The sequence below is a fragment of the Equus quagga genome, chromosome 2, assembly GCF_021613505.1.
Source record: "Equus quagga isolate Etosha38 chromosome 2, UCLA_HA_Equagga_1.0, whole genome shotgun sequence".
Lineage (NCBI taxonomy): Eukaryota > Metazoa > Chordata > Mammalia > Perissodactyla > Equidae > Equus > Equus quagga.
The window spans coordinates 158,126,710-158,147,572 of NC_060268.1; the positions used below are offsets into that span (position 1 = coordinate 158,126,710).

General features: G+C 36.8%; 1 protein-coding gene across 2 annotated transcripts in view; it reads right to left on the minus strand.

Annotated features, from left to right (window-relative positions):
• Positions 1 to 753: 753 nt before the first annotated feature.
• PCGF6 (polycomb group ring finger 6) overlaps positions 754 to 20,863 on the minus strand; it is a 28,673-nt gene continuing 8,563 nt past the window's right edge. The window contains exons 8-11 of one of the 2 annotated variants that reach the window (XR_006886811.1): positions 15,228 to 15,326; positions 7,542 to 7,628; positions 7,060 to 7,177; positions 754 to 1,961 (exon numbers count right to left, since the gene is read on the minus strand). Coding sequence is in view for 1 of the 2 variants with exons in the window: in XM_046649247.1 (XP_046505203.1) it covers positions 1,905 to 1,961; positions 7,542 to 7,628; positions 15,228 to 15,326 (243 nt within the window). In the remaining variant the exon portion in view is untranslated. The remainder of the gene's footprint in view (positions 1,962 to 7,059; positions 7,178 to 7,541; positions 7,629 to 15,227; positions 15,327 to 20,863) is intronic. The other variant, XM_046649247.1, reaches the window with a different exon arrangement.

Genomic DNA, 20,863 nt, shown 5'->3' on the forward strand with positions numbered 1-20,863 from the left:
GTCTTTGTATGCCTAAGACCTTGGCCCACACCAGTTTATGCCAGCAATGTGACTTACGGCAAATGCCTATTTTTGTATACCTGGGGCCCTGGGACATGCTGTATCAGTTTGACTACTGGATGGGTGCTGAGGTCTCAGCGGCTGAGTTAATCACTTGGGCACCACATGCCTACATGACTGACTCTCAGTAAAAACCCTGGACACTAAGGTTCGGGTGAGCTTCCCTGGTTGGCAACATTTTACTCATGTCACAAATCATTGCTGGGAGAATTAAACATTGTCCCTTTGTCTCCACTGGGAGAGGACAACTAAAAGCTTGGGCCTGGTTTCTCCTGGACTCTGTCCTGTACATCTTTTCCCTTTGCTGATTTTCATCTGTATCCTTTCACTGTAATACTATAATCACGAGTATAACAGCTTTTATGGGTTCCATGAGTCCTTCCAGTAACCATTGAAACTGAGGGTGGTGTTGGGGATCCCTGACACAGATATGTTAACATGGGACAAGAATAAAAACATTAAGTAATTTGTGGAAGAAACATTTAAGAGGCAATGAATTCCATAGCTGCTATTCTGTCTACTGTCATATAACAGCATTTAGTATAATCAGTGAAAGCAAAGATGTTTATAAAATATCTATTTGATGGCAAAGTTTAACTTTGATTCAGATACCTTGTCTCTTAAAGTTTTGGTTATTTTTTAAAAATCCACAATAAACAAAAACATTTCAAAATAGGTTAAAATAAACTTTTATTAAAAATTTTTATTAAATGTTAGAAGAAATTTATACACAGTTCACAAATTCTTTATAAAACAACTGCCTATCCTTATCCAACTGTAATTGTTCCTATGAAGACTTGGAGATTTTGCAGTGAAATAGGGTCTACAAAATATTTCTTTTGGAAAGCTCACAATGCTAATTTTAGGTAAAATAGTTTAAAACCAAAATCTTTGCATGCAAATGAATGAACTCTCAAATACCCATATTCTTTATCCCAGTGACAAAGTAATGGGAAAATGAAAATTAAACTCACTTATGAAATAATGAATAAGTATTCTGTAAATGTCTCACATTCAAATTTTTTTATTACTTTCAGAAGCAGTGCCATTATAAGGTATTGACAATCATGTTATATACTCAAATAAAATGACTGTCAATCAAATTAACATTCAAAGGACAAAAATATTGTTGCAAAGAGGCACCCCTTGTGGTAAGATATGTTAAAGGAGTCTTTATTAAAGGCTTATGGTACGGGCCATAAACGCTACAGAAGACAGTCTCTTCAAACACAACAATGACAATTCAACCCTTTTAGAAGTGAATAACATCTTTTTAGTAGTGTCTGCTGGTAAAAAAAAAAAAAAAAAGGATACAAGTTCAAAATATGATGGCAACATATAAAAGTGGCCAATAGTTTTGGTCTTTGTCTGAGAGGTACACTCTAATTTAACAAAAACTGGCTCTGAATCTTCAGTTCAAAAGCACACTTCTTTCCCAAGAAGGTGACTGCCCAGCTGACACCATTCCAAAGAGCAAAATCCCAATCACCAACACGAAAGGATTATGGCTCAACAAAGAAAGGAGTAACCGGCTGACCTCAAAGATTAGGAAGCAAAATCAATGTCAAAGTATTTGAAATCAAAGGAATTTAACAATTCGCTGCTTTGAAATTTTCCCCTGAGCTATGGATGCTTTATATATAGTCTCTAGGAAAACACAATGCATTCCATCATTCCAAGTGGTACTTATAAATGCTATGATTCTTGGTGCTGAAAACAGATAAACTATGTCTCAAACAGCACAAAGTGGTAGCAATCACATGTTTGGTGAAAACCTTTGGTGAGACGCGATCCTGAAGAAGCCTCCTTATTTTGTTTCCCCCCTCCTAACACTCCTGGAATCCTCAAGTAATTTTCAGAGGAGAAACCACAAGACCATAATGAAGGACCAGAAGACCATCCTAAAAAGGAAAAAAAAAAAAAAAAAAAAAAAAAGGAATGTTTTGTAGTTAAAAATCAGTTATGTAAATGATCAAGTCAAAGACCATTTATTTTTCATAATGCAGTATAATGTGAAATTCTTTGATTTAAAGAAAATAAAGGACCCAACTCACTCATCTCATCACTAAACACTCCCTGTCAATGTGCCTTTTTAATGACTCGCAGAAGATAATTCTGAAGCTACCAGGTACCCATAGTTATCCAGGATTGTTCATGGCTAAATACTTCTCCGAAAAGGAGCAAAAGAGACAGACCTTTCCTTTTGCACAGACTACTTAATACGTCACCCAAGCCCTGGGCTTCCCTAAAAACACACTCAGTTACAAAGCATCACGGATCTGCAAAGAAATGAAACATTGATTTCCACATAAATGCAGCTGCTATTATAAGTGAGAAAACTGGAACTCTTACCCATTTAACACATCATACATTTTACTTCCTCCTTAAAGACTGTTCAATACAATTTCACCTTTCTTTGATATCCAGAGGCATCATTAGGAATAGTAACAACTGTGTTATAACACAGCGATGTCCTCAGGGGTTGTTGGACAACTTACCCCTATACTAAATGACTCCAGATACTGTGTTTCCGAGTCTTTTTATCTGCTTTTTGGGGTTTCTGTCTCCTCTCTTGCTATCATGTCTTAATTCTTTGTGCTCTCACCAAGGCTGCAACCAGCAAGCAATCCACCTTTTTAAGGTGCTATTTCTAATACACTGTGACCTGGAAAACTAGCTAAAAAGGAAGACTCACTGGGGAAGCTGCAATGAGAAATGGACCCACTTTGAACAACACAGAAGGAGTGCATGCATGCCTTGCATTTCTAATCCGAATGTAGCCATTGCTCTCTCTCTTTTTTCATTCTAAGCTTCTCCATGGCTGTGCTTCCTCATTTCTCATTCACTACTCAACTCATTGCGATCTGGCTCCTGTTCCCGGCAACTCTAGCGAAAACTCACCAGAATTCTAGAAAAGGGTTTCCAAATTCAAATGCCCACAAGGGCCAGGAAAGTAACATAAATGAATATGTGAGTCAGGTATGCGAGTCAATAGCGAATATTGGGACCAGTGGTAAACCAGAGAGCAGATGCCTAGCTAAAGGAATTTAAACTCAAGATATTTAAAACAGAATAAGCCAAATAAAGCATAATCCCATACCATGTTTGGCCCATGGACCATCAGATCTGTTCTAGCCTAATTAGCCTAATCAAAGGAAATTAATTTGTATTACAACACAAATAGAAAGATTCTATTAACATTTTTACAAGACATTACATTTTACATAATGTTAATATTTTGCATATAGTTATGTTTCAGAATTGAAAACATTTACAAAACAATATATGATATGCTGATATATAAAACAAAGTATAGCTTACAAGCTGTTTAAAAATCTCAAAACAACTTTTTTTTTTTAAAGATTTTATTTTTTGTTTTTCTCCCCAAAGCCCCCACGGTACATAGTTGTATATTTTAGTTGTCGGTCCTTCTAGTTGTGGCATGTGGGACACCACCTCAGCGTGGCCTGATGAGCAGTGCCATGTCTGCACCCAGGATCTGAACCCGTGAAACCCTGGGCTACCAAAGCAGAGTGCGCGAACTTAACCACAGGTCCACGGGGCCGGCCCCACGAGCCTTTTTCATTTTAGCCAGTTCTTTTGCATTTTGCTGGGTCAACTTAGCCAAACTGGAACTACATTTCTCAGAATTCCCTTCCCTTTTTGGGTTAGTTAATTACTTAGCCAATAGAGAGCTGCACAAGATTTGGAAGGTGGAAGGAAGCAGAAGCTATTGGGCTCAGAAGGTCAGTATAGGGCACCAAGTACCCCTCCATCTTATGCACATTGTTGCTGATACGCTGCCTCACAATGTTGGCAGACAGCAGCAGCCATGCCTGAACTCCTGACCCATCAGAACTCCAACTTCAGCTTCTCTGAGTTCTGGGCCATCTCCATGGCAAAGACTCTCAGTTTTGTTTACAGATCACTCATATCATTGAGGATGGAGGTGATGAGACATAGATTTCAGTTTCTCCTCACAAGTTCCAGTTTATTCTTGCTCTTCCCTACTTCATATCCAACTTTTCTCTGAATTGCTGCCCTGTTGATTTATAATGACTACTGGTCCACTACCAGAAAGGCAGCCAATATCTTTCCATACATTTCTTCACCAGCTTGTACAATATTTAAGGTGTAATCCCTTATTCTATAACATTCATATTGGTTCTATTTCCCAGATAGAATCCTGTTAAAATTGGTGAATCCAGGGAAACAGCAGATGGATGGTCATTATACTATTCCTATGACTTTTCTGAAGGTTTAAAAATTTTCAAAGTATACAGATTAATGTAACAATTACCTTTGTAACCAGCACTCAGATTCAATGAGTGTCAACACTTTGCCTTGTTTGTTTCAAATCTCTTTTTAAAACGATGAAAATTTTCAATCTTCTTATCTAAAAGAGCAAAGTGTTGACACTCATTAAATCTGAGTGGTGGGGACAAGGATACCTGTAGCAAATTAGCAAAAAGAAAACCAAGCAAAAAAACTAAATAAAATTCTCCACAATAAACCATAGTCATTAAGGCTGCACAAATTTCAGCCATAGTTCTTTACAAGTTGGCAGTAAAGGACAGATACAAAAATCACAGCAAAATACAGCAATTATTTGTTTCCTATCAAACTAAACATACACCTTCCCTATGATTCAGCAATTCCATCCCTAGATATTTATTCAAAATAATTGAAAAATATGTTCTCAAAAAAACTGGTTAAGAAAGAAGACAAGGAGAGAAAAAAATACTTGTATAAAAATGTTCATAGCTGCTTTTATTGTATTAGCAAAAAACTGGAAATAGCCCAAGTGTCCATGAACAGGAGAATTGAAAACATATGGCATATTATACAATGAAATACTACGCAGAAATAAAAAGGAACAAACCACTGCTACATGCAACCACATGGATGAATTTCAAAATGCATGCTGAGGGAAAGATGCCAGGCACAAAATAGTACACGATCTATGATTCTATTTATATGATGTTCTAGAATAAGCAAAACTAATCTATGGTAAACATAGGTGTAAATATTTATGACCTTGGATTAGGCAATGGTCTTTTAGATGTGACACAAAAAGCACAAGAAACAAAAGGAAAAATAGATAAATCAGACTTCATTAAATTAAAAACTTTCATGCTTCAAAGGCCACCATGAAGAAAGTGAAAAGACAACCCATTGGATGAGAAAATTTTTACAAATCATATATCTGATACAGGACCAGTATTTAGAATATATGAAGACTTCTTACAACTCAGTTAATAAAAAGACAAAAAACCCAATTTTTAAAAATGGGCAAAGGATCTGAATAGAAATTTCTCCAAAGAATGAATAAACACATAAAAAGATGCTCAAAATGATTAGTCATCAGGGAAATGAAATCAAAACCACAATGAGATATTACTGCACATCCAAGAGGATGGCTATAATCAAAAAGATAGACAGTGGGGCCGGCCCCGTGGATGTGTGGTTAAGTTCGCACGCTCTGCTTTGCTAGCCCAGGGTTTCGCCGGTTTGAATCCTGGGCGCAGACATGGCACTGCTCATCAAGCCATGCTGAGGCGGCGTCCCACATACCACAACTAGAAAGACTCACAACTAAAAATATACAACTATGTACTGGGGGGACTTTGGGAGAAAAAGGAAAAATAAAATCTTTAAAAAAAAAAAAGATAGTAAGTGTTGGCAAGGATTAGAGAAACTGGAACCCTTACAGACTGCTGGTGGGAATATAAAATGGTAAAGTTGCTTTGGAAACAGTCTAGCAGTTTCTTGAAAGGTTAAACATCGAGTTATGTTTGACCCAGCAATTCTACCCCTACGTATATACCAAAAAGAAATAAAAACACGTCCACACAAAAACTTGTAGATCAATGTTCACGGCAGCACCATTCATATTAGCCAAAAGATGGAAACAACTCAAATATCCATCAATTGATGAATGGTTAAATAACATGTAGTGTATCCATATAATGGCATATTATTCAGCCATGGAAAGGAACAAAGTACTGATAGACACTACAACATGGATGAACCCTGAAAACATTATGCTAAGTAAAAGAAGTCAGTCACAAAAGGCCACACAGTGTATGATTTCACTTATATGAAATGTCCTGAATAGATAAATCAATCCACAGTGACAGCAAGTAGAGCAGTGACTGACAAAGAGTAGTGGCGGGTGGGTATATGGGAAGTGAGTACTAATGGGGATGGAGTTTCTCTTTGGTGTGATAAAAACGTTCTAAAATTGATTGTGGTGAGTTTCAAAACTCTGTAAATATACTAAAAACCACTGAACTGTACACTTTAAATTAGTGAGTTGTATGGTATATTAATTATATTTCAATACAACTGTTATTTTAAAAAACCAGAAAAACTAACCTATGATGAGGAAAAAATCAGAACAGTGGTTGGCTCAGCGCTAGGGAGACGGATTGACTGGGAAGGGGCATGAGAGTAGTCTCTGGGGGTTAGGGGAGCGCTCCAGATCTTAAGAAGGGGCTTGACTTAAACAGCTATATGCATTTGTCAAAACTCATGCATTTCAATTAAATGTCAATTAGAACATATACGTATGGACACACATAAGGGTTTGTGTGTGTGTATTCATTCTGCTTCTTCCAAGGAACTGTATAAGCCACACTAAGAAGATGATTCTTACAACACATTGCATCTTATTTAAGTAGTTGTTCACTGAACATAGGCCATTATACCAAAACAAAGTATATGTCTAACGAATCAGACAAAAATTTGTTTAAGCTGAGAGCTGCTCATCAAATCTTTATTAGTACTTTACAAGCTTCTCAGAGCCATATAGCTCCTGAAACAATTTACCACTCTAGGTTCGGTGATACATTAGAATATGTGGATCTTGCTGTCTCTTCTTTAAAATTATAGATCCTATCTTGCTTTTCATTTATACTAACTAGAAGATTTCACATTATATTCCTATTCCCTTTACAGGCTAATTAAAACATCAAAATAGTTACTATAGCTTCTTACCTATTGAGCAAGAAATGGTATGTAAGTCTCTAAAGCCTAATGAGTATCTGCAAATTTTTCTTAAAGAAATGTCCTTGCGGATATACTTGCCCAGCAGTCTTCAAGCTCTACTGCAGTACTGGAGAGAGAAAAAAGAGCAAGACCTCTAGAATCAAACTGCCTGGAGTTTGAGCCCTGGCTCCCCACCAATGCACTGTGGGCACGTGACGTGTCCTTTCTGTACCTTGGTTTCCTTATCTTTAAAATGGGGGATAAAAACCTGCCTCATATGATTATGAACAACAAGAGAGCTAATCCATATAAGCCATTTAGAAAGGTACCTGACATACAGTAAGTGTTCAACAAATATTAAGCTTTATTATATATGTAATTTTAAGAAAATTATGTAATACTTATTAAAATTTTATTGATAATATGAAACTTTTTTCTTTCATTAAATAACGTGCCTGTTAGGCACAAGCATGGTAAAGTCTAAGACCCACCTGCATCGCTGCATCACCTATTGCACGCCGAATTTCCCTCAGAGTTTGATATCGTTCCAACAAGTGGTCGCCACAGATGATATCTACCTGTGGGCAAATGAGAGCATGAGACTGCTTTCCTGCTTCAAAAACCGTATAAAAAATTTAGAAAATCAACGTAATTATTTCCAGACTAGAATTTGTTATTTTATTGCAGACTGATAAAAACACTCTCATGAAAGGTTTTAGAAACTTTTCACAAAAGTAAATAAAGTAAAATGGCAAGAGCATTAGAGGACACAGGAGGACAACAGCACAGTACAGCAGATATTAAAAATTATTTCCTTAAATCTCTGAGAACAAGTTAAATCACATTTGATATATTCTGGATAAGAAGGCACAAGAAAGTACATTTTAAAAAAAGTTTTATGATAAAATTACTAAAAGGGTAGGCAATGCTTAAAAAAGCAATCTTTAGTTATTTGAATAATTCTCTTGCAAGGAATATCTTATTTTCCAACAATGGAAAGTCTAACACTAACAAAGTATATACAAAGGAAACTGTTTTATGGGTGAAACAATCTTAATTAATAAGGTCTTTTCAGCCCTTTAGTAACGTCAAAACTCTAAGACAAACCTACTTTTATGTAGATTGCTCTAGAAAGAATATTGTATGGTTACGCACTATACTGTAATAAGATTCCAGTATACTTACTAATATAGAAACGCAGATCTTTAATCTGTCTTTCACTGAGTACTCCTTTCCCATTGGCTTAAAATGGGATCGAGTCCTTAACGTCTTAGTAATCTAATCACTTACATGGCTCCATCTCCTAATGTCCCTATTTAGTTTATGGCACAAAATTTCTCCGTGTCCTCCAAACCCCAATATCAACTTTGACTCTCATTTCTCCTTTTCCTTTCTTCTCACAAGCAATCAGTTACCAAGTCCTGTTGCTTCTTTCTTCATAACACCTCTTCAGTTCATATCGTCCTTTCAGCTGCTGCCCCTAGGCTTAAACCACTGAAGGCACCTCCTAACCAGACTTCCTACCTTCAAATTCTTTTTACTCTAAAGATCCTGTACACTGCCAACACAATCTCCCTAAAACCTTCAGCATGTCTGTGGAAGAACAGTAAAAGCAGTTACATCTAACTGAGGAGCCGCTACGTATACCATACATTGTACTATGTATGTGACATACGTTATCTCATCTAATCTTCAAGTTCCTATGAGCTAGGCATTATAATTCCCATTTTAAAGACAGGGACACTAGGAAGTGAAGACATTAAACTTTCCTAAGGTCACAAAGCTAGTAAGTAGCAAAGTCCAGATCGGAACCCAGGTCTATCTTTTTCCAAAGCCTAAATTCATGTCAGGGGTCGGCAAACGTTTTCTGTAAAGGGCTAGATAGTAAATATTTCAGCCTTTGTGGGCCACAGGATCTCTGTCACATCTACTCAATTCTGCCATTGGTAGCATGACAGCAGCCATAGGATGGCTGTGTTCCAATAAAAATTTATTTATAAAAACAGATGGCAGGCTAGATTCGGCCCAGGGCTCATAGTTTGTCAATCCCTGTGCTATCTCGTAATGCATAATCTCTGATTAGTAACAACTTTTGTGTTTTATGCTTATCATTTCTAAAATTGGCAGAGCAATACTTGTTTGCAAAATGACTTGAAAGCAGTGATAGCAGATCTTGAACACAGAACTTAGATTCATTGAAAAACTAAAAAATTTGGAGACTATCATTATGTTTTCATTAATCATTCAGCAACCCAGGGATATTACTCTTAATGGGCTTCACCACATGGTATACATTTTTAGTTTGGTTACTATTCTTTTCAACTTAATCTTAACACCCAGAGGTTGGCCAGTTACTAATAGTTTGATGTGTATGGTCCTAGATGCTATGTATACATGTGGGTTTTTTGTTTTTCTTTTCATAAAAATGGGATTATGCTACATATATTGTTCTACAAATTCTTTTTTAAAAAAACAAAGCTTTAGTATACCATGGACATCTGGACCATAGCTCTCTCTCTTTCATAGCTGTACACTGTTCCATTGTATGAATACATCATACTTTATAGATCCATTACCCTGAAAAACATTTAAATTGCTTCTAATTTTACTTGCTGAGTTTTAAAAGTTACTTTACTGTAAATATTTCATAAATTACCTCATGCAAACAGAGTCACATTTCTGAGGGTTCCACAAACATGACCGACATATTTGGTAATTCGCTAGGAGGACTCACAGGACTCAGCATGATCACTTATCACTTTTACAGAAACACAGCAAGGACACACAGCCAGGATCAGTAAGGGAAAAAGATGTAGGTGGAGTCTGGAAAAATCCACGCACAGGCTTCTTATGTTCCCCCCTCCCTGTCCAGGAGGAGATACACCTAGGGTCCTCCTTTCTCTAGCAGTGGAAATACTGCCAACTTGTGCACTGCTCCTGCCCAGGGAAGTCCATTTGAGGCAGAGTTTAGGGAAAGCAGGTAGTCATCATAGATCTATTGTTTATACAGTCTAGGCAGAGTGAAACACCCTCAGCAGTTAGGGCACTGTTCATATTAGTGTAGGGAACTTTTTGCAAGCCAAGTTCCTAGAGGCTAGGCAAGGGCCAACCTTATAAGCAGGCCCTTCTAAAGACAGCAGCCTCAGGTCTGCTTTGCTAACTCTCTTCTGTATCATCTTTCTACCCTCTGGAGCATCAAGTCTTAGAAAGGAAAACTGTAATATTTCTGAATTTCAGAGGAGAAATCAGAATGTGAAGGTAGTCTTAAGAACAGAGGAAAAACTCTTATCTTTTTAAAAGCAAGATCACACTAGAGTTTCCAAGACAGGATTTTTCACTGAATGAGCCAGCGCTACACTGCCTCATTTCTCTTTGTTCATCCATACTCTTTTCTTTGATAGAAAGTTCTATCTTCCTTGTCTTTCTGACAAATTCCTATCCATTCTTCAAATCCATCCTTTGACCCCTCCAGAGTTAAACTGCTCAGTCTTGCGCTCTTGTTGCACTCGTCATACAGCATGAATTTTCTGTCTCATCCCTGTACTCCTAAAGCCAAGTACATAGATGTTCAATTTAGTATCAATAGATAATAAATGAATGGTAGGGACACACCATATGCTACATTAGAGTCTCTTTGAAAAATGATTTGGAAACAATTTAATAGTAGGGTTAAGGTCATTTACTAAATAAATAATAATTTTAAAAGAACCTATCTGCTAAAGAAATCCTGAGAAAAAAGAACAAAGCTGGAGGCATCACAATCCCTGACTTCAAAATATACTACAAAGCTATAGTAATCAGAACAGCATGGTACTCGTACAAAAATAGGCACACAGATCAATGGAACAAAATTGAAAGCCCAGAAACAAAAACCACACATCTATGGAAAGCTAATCTTTGACAAAGGAGCTAAGAACATACAATGGACAAAGGAAAGTCTCCTCAATAAATGGTGTTGAGAAAACTGGACAGCCAGGTGTAAAAGAAAGTAGACCATTTTCTTATGTCATTTACAAAAATAAACTCAAAATGGATCAAAGACGTGAAGGTCTGACCTGAAACCATAAAACATCTAGAAGAAAATATAGGCAGTACACTCTTTGACATCAGCCTTAAAAGGATCTTTTCAGATACCATGTCTTCGTGGACAAGGGAAACAAAAGAAAAAATAAACAAGTGGGACTTCATTAGACTAAAGAGCTTCTACAAGGCAAGGGAAACCAGGACTGAAACAAAAAGACAACCCACCAACTGGGAAAAAATATTTGCAAATCATATATCCGACAAAGGGTTAATCTCCATAATATATAAAGAACTCACACAACTTAACAACAAAAAAATCAAACAACCCGATCAAAAAATGGGCAGAGGCTATGAACAGACATTTCTCCAAAGAAGATATACAGATGGCCAATAGGCACATAAAAAGATGCTCAACATCATTGATCACCAGGGAAATGCAAATTAAAACTACACTTAACTAAGTGGTTCAGTTCACATATTCTGAATCACAGGGTTCACAGGTTCGGATCCTGGGAACAGACCTAGCGCTGCTCATCAAGACATGCTGTGGTGGCATCCTACACAAAATAGAGGAAGATTTGCAACAGATGTTAGCTCAGGGCCAATCTTCCTCACACACACAAAAATAACGATAATAAAAAATAAAGTATCTTTAAAAAAAAACTACATTAAGATATCACCTTACATCCGTTAGAATGGCTATAATAACTGAGACAAAAAATAACAAATGTTGGAGAGGTTGTGGGGATAAGGGAACCCTCATATACTGCTGGTAGGAATGCAAACTGGTTCAGCCACTATGGAAAACAGTATGGAGATTTCTTAAAAAACTAAAAGCTAAAAATAGAAACACCAGGGCCAGCCCGGTGGCCAAGTGGTTAAGTTCACATGCTCTGCTTCAGCGGCCTAGGGTTTTGCTGGTTCAGATCCTGGGCGCGGACATGGCATTGCTCATTAGGCTACGTTGAGGCAGCGTCCCACATATCACAACTAGAAGGACCCACAACTAAAATATACAACTATGTACTTGGGGGATTTGGGGAGAAAAAGTAGGAAAAAAAAAAATAGAAACATCAGCCATCCCACTACTGGCTATCTATCCAAAGAACTTGACATCAGCAATTCAAAGAGACTTGTGCACCCCTATGTTCATTGGAGCATTATTCACAATAGCCAAGACATGGAAGCAACCTAAGTGCCCATCAACTGATGATTGGATAAAGAATATATGGAATATATATACAATGGAATACTACTCAGCCATAAAAAATGAAAAAATTGCCTCATTCACAACAACATGGATGGACCTTGAGGGTATTATGTTAAGTGAAATGAGCCAGATAGAGAAAGACAAACACTGTGTGATTTCACTCATATGTGGAAGATAAACAAATACATGGACAGAAAGAACTATTTAGTGGTTACTGGGGGAAAGAGGGTGGGGGGGTGGGCACAAAGGGTGAAGGGGCGCACCTATAAGATGAGTGACAAATGATAATGTACAAATGAAATTTCACAATGTTGTAAACTATCTTAACTTCAATAAGAAAAGAAAAGAATCTATCTTTTAAGATGGAATTATGGTAGGATTAACAACAAAACCTAATACCACGTCTTTTATATAAAGAATTTTTAGTGGTCAATGCGATGTATTTTCTAAGCCTTGTTTCATTAAAGCAAAATAAGGTCTAAACATCAAACAATGTAAAAAGGAACACAACATAAAAGTAACTACAAAACAAAATATAGTAAGACATCAATGAGTTCAAAATACCGCTAAATCAACCACAGTTATCCAGAGGCACTGGGGTCTCTATGTGAAAGAAATCTATTCAAATAACTATTGATTTCTGATTTTGAATTAACTTAAATCTCTTTTAAGAACACATGATCTGTATTTTTTTATCTTTTAGAACTGTTGTCTTTTTTTATTTTGATCTGCCACAAATAACTTTAAAGGTAGTTTATCACTTAACAGTCCCCTAGTAATCATTCATTCCTGTTAGCAAATAGCCATACATGAAGGTCACATATCTGTAAACAAAGCAGACATTTCTGACCTGGGACTAACTGGTTTAAAGACGCTCGGCACAGCAGGCTCAAGTGACTTGGTTCACAAAGAATTTTATTTTGATTAACGGTTAACTAACTCAATGTTTTGTTCATATTAGAAGTAATTCTTGTTTACTCTCTCTTGGGTTTAGAAGGCTTAAACAATTTTAGTCAGCAATTAATGGGTCTCCATATTTGATAATTCTCTGTTCCGTTATTTTAACATTTTGGTGAAATAGTAATTTATGAATGTTATCAGCTATATAGTATCTGAATAGGAAAGGAATATTTACCTAAAGAGCCAAGAGCTGACAGAGACAATTAAAGGTTGAAACAAATTTTATATCATTTTACTTCAAAATGCTAAAAGCCTTGAAATTCTATGATATGAGGAAAATATAAACCCACATTTTCACACCATAAAACCAATTTAGAGTTTTGGCAACCGAGTTTCTTAAAACACCAACCGTGAAACTTACAAATGGTAATTGTGCTCTAATCAATATCTAGCCACAGAGGAAGTAATCCATATCCTAGAGAAAGCTCTCTTGGCTTCCACTTCTTAGTTATTCCATACAATCAGGTGCAAGTTTTCTGACTTCTGCTTTTAAAAATAATAGACATACGGGATCACTCACAATTCTTTGTCCAGGAGTCTCTAAACAGCTTTCTATTTCTAACCAAAAGACGGAGAATAGCCTCAAGTATGCTACGGCTAAAAGGTAACAGATAAGTCACTTCCAGTTTTCAGTTGCCGTGAGATACAGCCAGCATTATGTCAATCTCAGTAAGAGAAGTCACATTTCATTGGATTTAATATATATTTAGTACGAGTAGATATTGGTACTGAAACACTAGCAAAATTTCAGCCAGATTTAAAATATCTACTAACTTAACTTAACAGCAAACAGGTATTTTAGATAAAAATTAGTGTATGAGGGGCCAGCCCTGTGGAATAGTGGTTATGTCACTCTGCTTCAGTAGCTTGGGTTTGTGGGTTTGCATCTTGGGCACAGACCACCACCACTTGTCAGTCATGCTGTGGCAGCAACCCACATACAAAGCGGAGAAAGACTGGCACAGATGTTAGCTCAGGGTTAATTTTCCTCAAGCAAAAAGAGGAAGATTGGCAACAGATGTTCTCTCAGGACCAATCTTCCTATGGAAAAAAATATATATATACGACTTAGTCTATGAAATTTTACACGTGATGGAGGATAACAAAAAGCCATTTTAAATTTGTCTAATGAAAATGCAAAACTATGTAAATGTACATTTTCACTGGCTCACATCACTAGAACTATGAGTATATTTATACTTTAGGTTCAACAATACAAGAGGTTTGAAGTTTCCATTTCACCATAAAAAGATATTATATAGCAGAATGGGAGATCCTTTCCTTTTTTGTTTTTTTGAGGAAGATTAGCCCTGAGCTAACATCTGCTGCCAATCCTCTTTTTGCTGAGGAAGGCTGGCCCTGAGCTAACATCCATGCCCATCTTCCTCTACTTTATATGTGGGACACCTGCCACAGCGTGGCTTGCCACGCTGTGCCATGTCTGCACCCGAGATCTGAACCAGCAAACCCCAGGCTGCCAAAGCGGAATGTGTGCACTTAACCGCTGTGCCACCGGGCCGGCCCCGGGAGATCTTTTTCAATCCCTAAAAACTGAAAGGTCTCTATTAGATAGATATTTCACTGTTCTAGGTGTCTTGAGCTAGGGTGTTATACTTGAGTAACTGAGAAATGCAAGAAAGTCCTCCGAAGAGAAGTGGATGGATGATAAGTAATGTTTTGTTCTCCTACCAAAAAGGAAAGAGCTGGAACTGAGGCTCTAGAAGCTCTTTAGTAGTTCTCAAATCCTCAGCTGTTTTCTGACACCAATAGACGGTCATCAATGGCAGCAAAAACCAGACAGTAAGTCAAATGTGATTAAAGTTGGGGGTGGGTATCACTGTGTACCAATATTCAATTAGTATTTAAAATATACACAATATCACATGACAAAAGCCACTGATAAAATCCTAGAGACAGTTCTTTCTTCAATATGCTAAAGGTAATCTGATAACTTCACCTGTCCCTTTACACATATGTACTCTACCTGACAAGCGGGATCAAGATCCATCTTTCTTCTGAGGAATTTTTCTACATGCCCAATAGTTGCTTCTCCTGACACTCGGACAAACTTCTTTTCCAATGGCTACAAAAAATAAATGAATAAACTATCTTCAGATTAAATACACACAAAATGCATAAACCTTAAAGCAAATTTTATGGCAAATATGATTTGATAAACTTATGAAAGAAAAACTACTATGAAATTTGAGTTAATTTACCTATGAAAGAAGGAAAAAAGAATTTCTGCCTAGGTTCCTCTCTGAAAAGTATGTCAACAATTTTTCTTAATAGAAGGGTTTACTGGTTTATTTTAATACCTTATCAAAAGCAAAACAGAGTAAAATTTATTGACAGAGAGAGGACATCCAAGATTAAGCATCTAAAACAACCTAGTTTCTTCAAGAAAGAAACTGCAAGAAAAAGAAAACAAGACGGAGGAGGGATGGCTAGAGTAAAAAAGACGTAAGGGTTACAAACACCAACTACAATGTACGGATCTTATCTGGATCCCGATTTACACAAACCTATAAAACAATCTTCATGAGACAATCTAGGAAATGTAAATAGTAGACGGCTATTTGATGATGGAATTACTGTTAATTTTTAAAACTGTAGTACCATTATTATGTTTGTAAAAAGTCCTTATCTTTTAGAAACAAATTGGATTATTTAATGATAAAATGATATGCAGTCTGGGATTTGCTTCAAAATTATATGCGAAGGAAAAGTGGTGATGGTATAGGTGAAATGAGGAGTGGCCGTGAGTCTATAATTATTCAAGTTGAGTGATGTGCACATGGGAATTCATTTTACCATCTGTCTACTTTTGTATGAGTTTGAAATTTCCCACAATAAAGGGTTTTCTTTTTTAAGTGGAAAATAAAATGATTAACATCTAGACAGAAGTAGCTGAAATCTGATCCGATGGTCTGAGGCGACAGGTGGAGAGACCACAGGGTTTTAAAGTAGAAACTACTGCTTACTCAGCCAGTCTCTCTCTGAGGCAATGTTAAGGCTACTACTATCTAATGCAAATGAAAAGCTGAGGTAATCAGAACTAAAAGGGTGCCTTTTAGGAAAACCTGAGCAGTGTTTTTCCAGCACTAGCAGAGCAGGAGCCCAGAACAGCTACCAAGAGGGTTAGGCGGATTAGGCACATGTTTGTTCCAGGCAACAATGCTCAGCTTTCTCATCTGCAGTTTTGGTTTCTTCCGACCTCTCCTGACAGTAGCTCATCCCTCATTACCACAGTGTAGCAGATCACACAGGTGTTAAGGGCAGGTATTCCAGAGACAGGCTGCCTGGGTTTATCCTGGTTCTGCCATTTTCTCGCTGCATGTCTTTGGGCAAGTTGCTGAACCTTTCTGTGTCTCCATGTCCCCATTTGTAAAACAGAGATAATAACAGCACCCTCATAGAATCATCATGAGGAAAGTGAGTTAATATATGTAAATAATGGTTAACAAATCCTGGCACATAATAAAGCACTTAGAGTTATTGGTGTTTTGTGCTCATTTTGCTCTTTATGTGAAGAAATTTAACTCTTTTCTTTTTTGGTGAGGAAGACTCGCCCGGAGCTAACATCTGTTGCCAATCTTCCTCTTTTTTCGCTCAAGGAAGATTATCCCTGAGCTAATATCTGTGCCAATCTTCCTCTTCTTTGTATGTGGGATGCTGCCCCAGTGTGGCCGACAAGCGGTGTAGGTCTGTGCCCAGGATCTGAACCTGCGAACCCAGGCCACGGAAGTGGAGTATGCTGAACCTAACCACTACACCACAAGGCCGACCCCAAGAAATTTAACTCTTATAGAGGACCCAGTTGTCACCATGGGATAGTGGTATCATCTAGGCAAAATCGCAAACTTTCACGTTCTTTTAATGCAGGTACAGGAATCATTTCACAAAGCTAAGGTGGCAGTCTCACTAAGGAGGAGATGCAGCAGAGCCCCAGGCGGAGACCCCAGGAAGGTACCTCATTGTAGGGAGCACTACCTGACTAGCATGAGAGCCCCGTCAGGTGCACTGAGAAGCTGATATTCCGGATCATCTAGCTGGGTGGCTGCCTGGCAACCAGTGCATTTCTGAAGGTCAGCCTCCTGGGCTTACCATCTCAATAGCAGCCTTCAGGTACACCAGAAGAAGACAGTCCGATTTCCCTCATTTTTAATTTCTTGGTGAGCACTCACCCCTAGTGTTTGTTAAAAATCAATCCAACTTAGCTACAGTTATCAATACTGTACTTTTTAGATCCCCAGAAGTGGATTATGAGATCTGTCAATACCTGAAAGAAAAATCTAGTCATGGCTTTCAAAGCTAGGATCCTCACAGGGTTAACAGGAGTTTTTCCCCATATAATTCAGATTCAGCTTTTTTAGAAGACAATTTGTTCTTCTTTTTTTTTTGGCTTAAGGTCACAAAACCAGTTCTCACCTAAATGGTCATTGCATTTTTTTCTGCTACACTCAATAGCCTCCTACCATCTGCAAATAAACAAGGAAAAAAAATCCACAGAAGAACTAATGTTCTTTGAAATTAAGCACAGCAATCTTCCCTGCCATCTATTACACAAAGGTCAACTTGATAAGAAAGTTGAAATAAGCTAGTTTAAGACCTATAGGGAGATTTACAAGACATTCAGTTAGTTTCTGGCTTTAGATAAGGCATACCACTAAAAATGTCTTTTAAAAAGATGGTATCAACTCATAATTATATTTTACCGTGAAAAAAATTCCTACCTCTGTCAACTGAAAGGCTTAGAAACAGCTACCAACCCAGTAGCAGGGTGAACCCCTAGCAACCAGACTTTGACTCTGAAAAGGTACCACCAAAGGAACTAGGATACCTTGGAGAAATGACTGATTCAGTGTCTAAGGCAAGAGATGTACAAGTTGAGCATGGACTATATCGTCATATCAGATAGCAAGGAAGCTATCACAGACTGTGATATCTGTGATGGGACAATTTGAACATCAATAAGGGTAATAACTGAAGTGGGTTTAAACCACAAATACGTCCAAATCCATGAATTTTGTTGTTAAATGAATAACAAAAACAATACCTAATTGGTCATGACTGGAGGATGCTAACAAACCAACTCATTATTTTGAACTTGGTAAGTAAAGGGAAGAATCAAGTATTTATCCTTCCTTTCCTATATAAACTGTACCACTGGCTAACCAAAAAGATGAAGGGAAGTTTCTCTTTATAGAAGTATTTCAAGTAATAAAAGACAAAGGAAGGATAGCATCATTTTCCAAACCCTGTTAATGGGCTTAGACATTGAGCACCAATGGTTGCTAACATTGCAAAGGGACACAGACAACCACGCATGTGCATCCAGATAGACAAAAACACCACCACCTATTATTTGAACTCAAATATAAGGTACAAAAACAGCTTTCTAATTAGTAGAGAATACTGAGCTATAATATCAAAAGCTCTAACTAGAACTCCATTATAAATACAGAATTAAAAGAAAAACAATAACATTGCCAAATGGTTTAGAAAGTATAAAAAGACTGTTTTAGCAAACTAAAAATACTCACAAAATGCAGCATCAATAGAACTACTTGTTTCTGAAACAATACATTCATCACCTCTCACAGACATAAAGCCTGAAAATTTACATCAGTTAAAACCGAAAGCTTAACATCTCAAAACTATGAGAGAACAGTATGACAAACGCCTATGTACCTATCACCAAGCTTTATCAACTCAAGGCCAATCTTATTTTAAGTAGACTCCACCCATGTCCCACCCCAACTACTGTCTGGTCCACATTTCCCCATTTGTTTTGAAGCAAAACCCAGCCGTATCATTTAATCATATCATCATTTGTAAATACTTCAGTATCTATCTCTAAATGATAAGAATTCTTTTAAAAAACATACCATTATCATACTTTGAAATTCCTTGATATCAGAAAATATCTAGTAAATGTTCAAATTTCACCAACTGTCTCAATTTTCTTACCTAGTAGAAAATGATTTTATTGTTTTTAGGGCTGTCATTACAGAGAGAATAAAAATAAAACAAAGATTTTATGAAAAAAAGCTAATAACCAATGATGGACTCAAACCAAAATTCTAATTTATGCATATATTATTTTTACCAGACATATTTTTGTACTCTCAAAATGTATACACTAAATATATTACAAACAATGCTTCTATTCAAAGTTTCTATCAGATATTGGCTTAGTTATGTTTTAAAAATTTAACAGCTTTATTGAGATATAACTCACGTATCATTAAATTCACCATTTTAAAGTGTACAATTCAATGGTTTTTAGTATATTTACAGAGTTGTGCAACTATCACCAGTAATTTCAGAACATTTTCATCATCTAAAAAGAAACCTCACACCAACTAGCAGTCACTTCCAAGTTCCCCTTCCCTGAGTCTCTGGCAACGACCAATCTACTCTCTGTATCTATGAACTTCTCTGTTCTGGCCATTTCATATAAATGGAATCACACAATGTGTGGTCTTCTGTGCCTGGCTTCTTTCACTTCACATATTTTCAAGGTTCACCCATGCTGGAGCATGTATCAGTACTTCCTTCCTTTTTATTGCCAAATAATATTCCATTGTATGGATATACCACATTTTGTTTATCTATTCATCAGTTGATGGATATTTAGGTTGTTTCCAATTTGGGGCTATTATCTCACAAATTTCTTAGTTTATTTTTCAAATCAAATCCAAATAAACTCCACACATTGCAATTAGTTGATGTCCCTTGAATCTTTTTTAATCAATTTGTTCTATTTATATGTTCCCTCTTCACCTCTTTCCATTTATTAAAGAATCAGAATTGTTTGTCCTGTAGTTTTCCACTGTCTAGATTTGGCTTATTACATTCTTACAGTGTCACTTAACATGTTCCTTTGTTCCCAGGATTTCCTATACATTAGTAATTAAATCTAGGGGTGTGATTAATCTCACATTTCTTTGTTTTGGCAAGAACACTTCATATGTGGTACTGTCATCAAATTTTCTTGATGTGTGAGGATCAGAACTACATAAATATTCTAGGTACATATGTGCTTTTGTGGAAGCAATAGGCTAATATTTCAATTTAATTTCTAGTTCTTTCTGCACGAGGTTTTTATATGCAGCTGGCTTGTCTGGCTACTACAGGTCATAGGACAGATGTCTTCAGTGAACTCTAGGAGCATATGACACTGTACTTGTCCCATACAGAAACTTATACGCCACTTTCTCACCCACCACACTACTATGAAAGAACTTCTTAGAGTTAATCACAATAAATTTCATATTTTACTACTTAGAAGAGTTTCAAAGTTACCAAATTCTAAACTACATTCCCTCCATCACACTGGTCTCAGGGAAACATCTATAACATACTTTATCCAGAGAAGTACACATTTATTCTTGTTTTAATTCCCATCTCCAAGCCACTGTATTCACAATACATCCAACCACATATAATTCACCCAAATTTTAGTACAGACTTTGACAAAGTCACTGAAAATCTAAACAGATTAAAGTCACCTATTTCCTTATATATTTACAATCCCAAGAAAATGTAAGGCCTGATTTACACCTTTTTAAAAAAGTCACCTTTTCCTGAAGGACTCACATTATAGGAGCAACA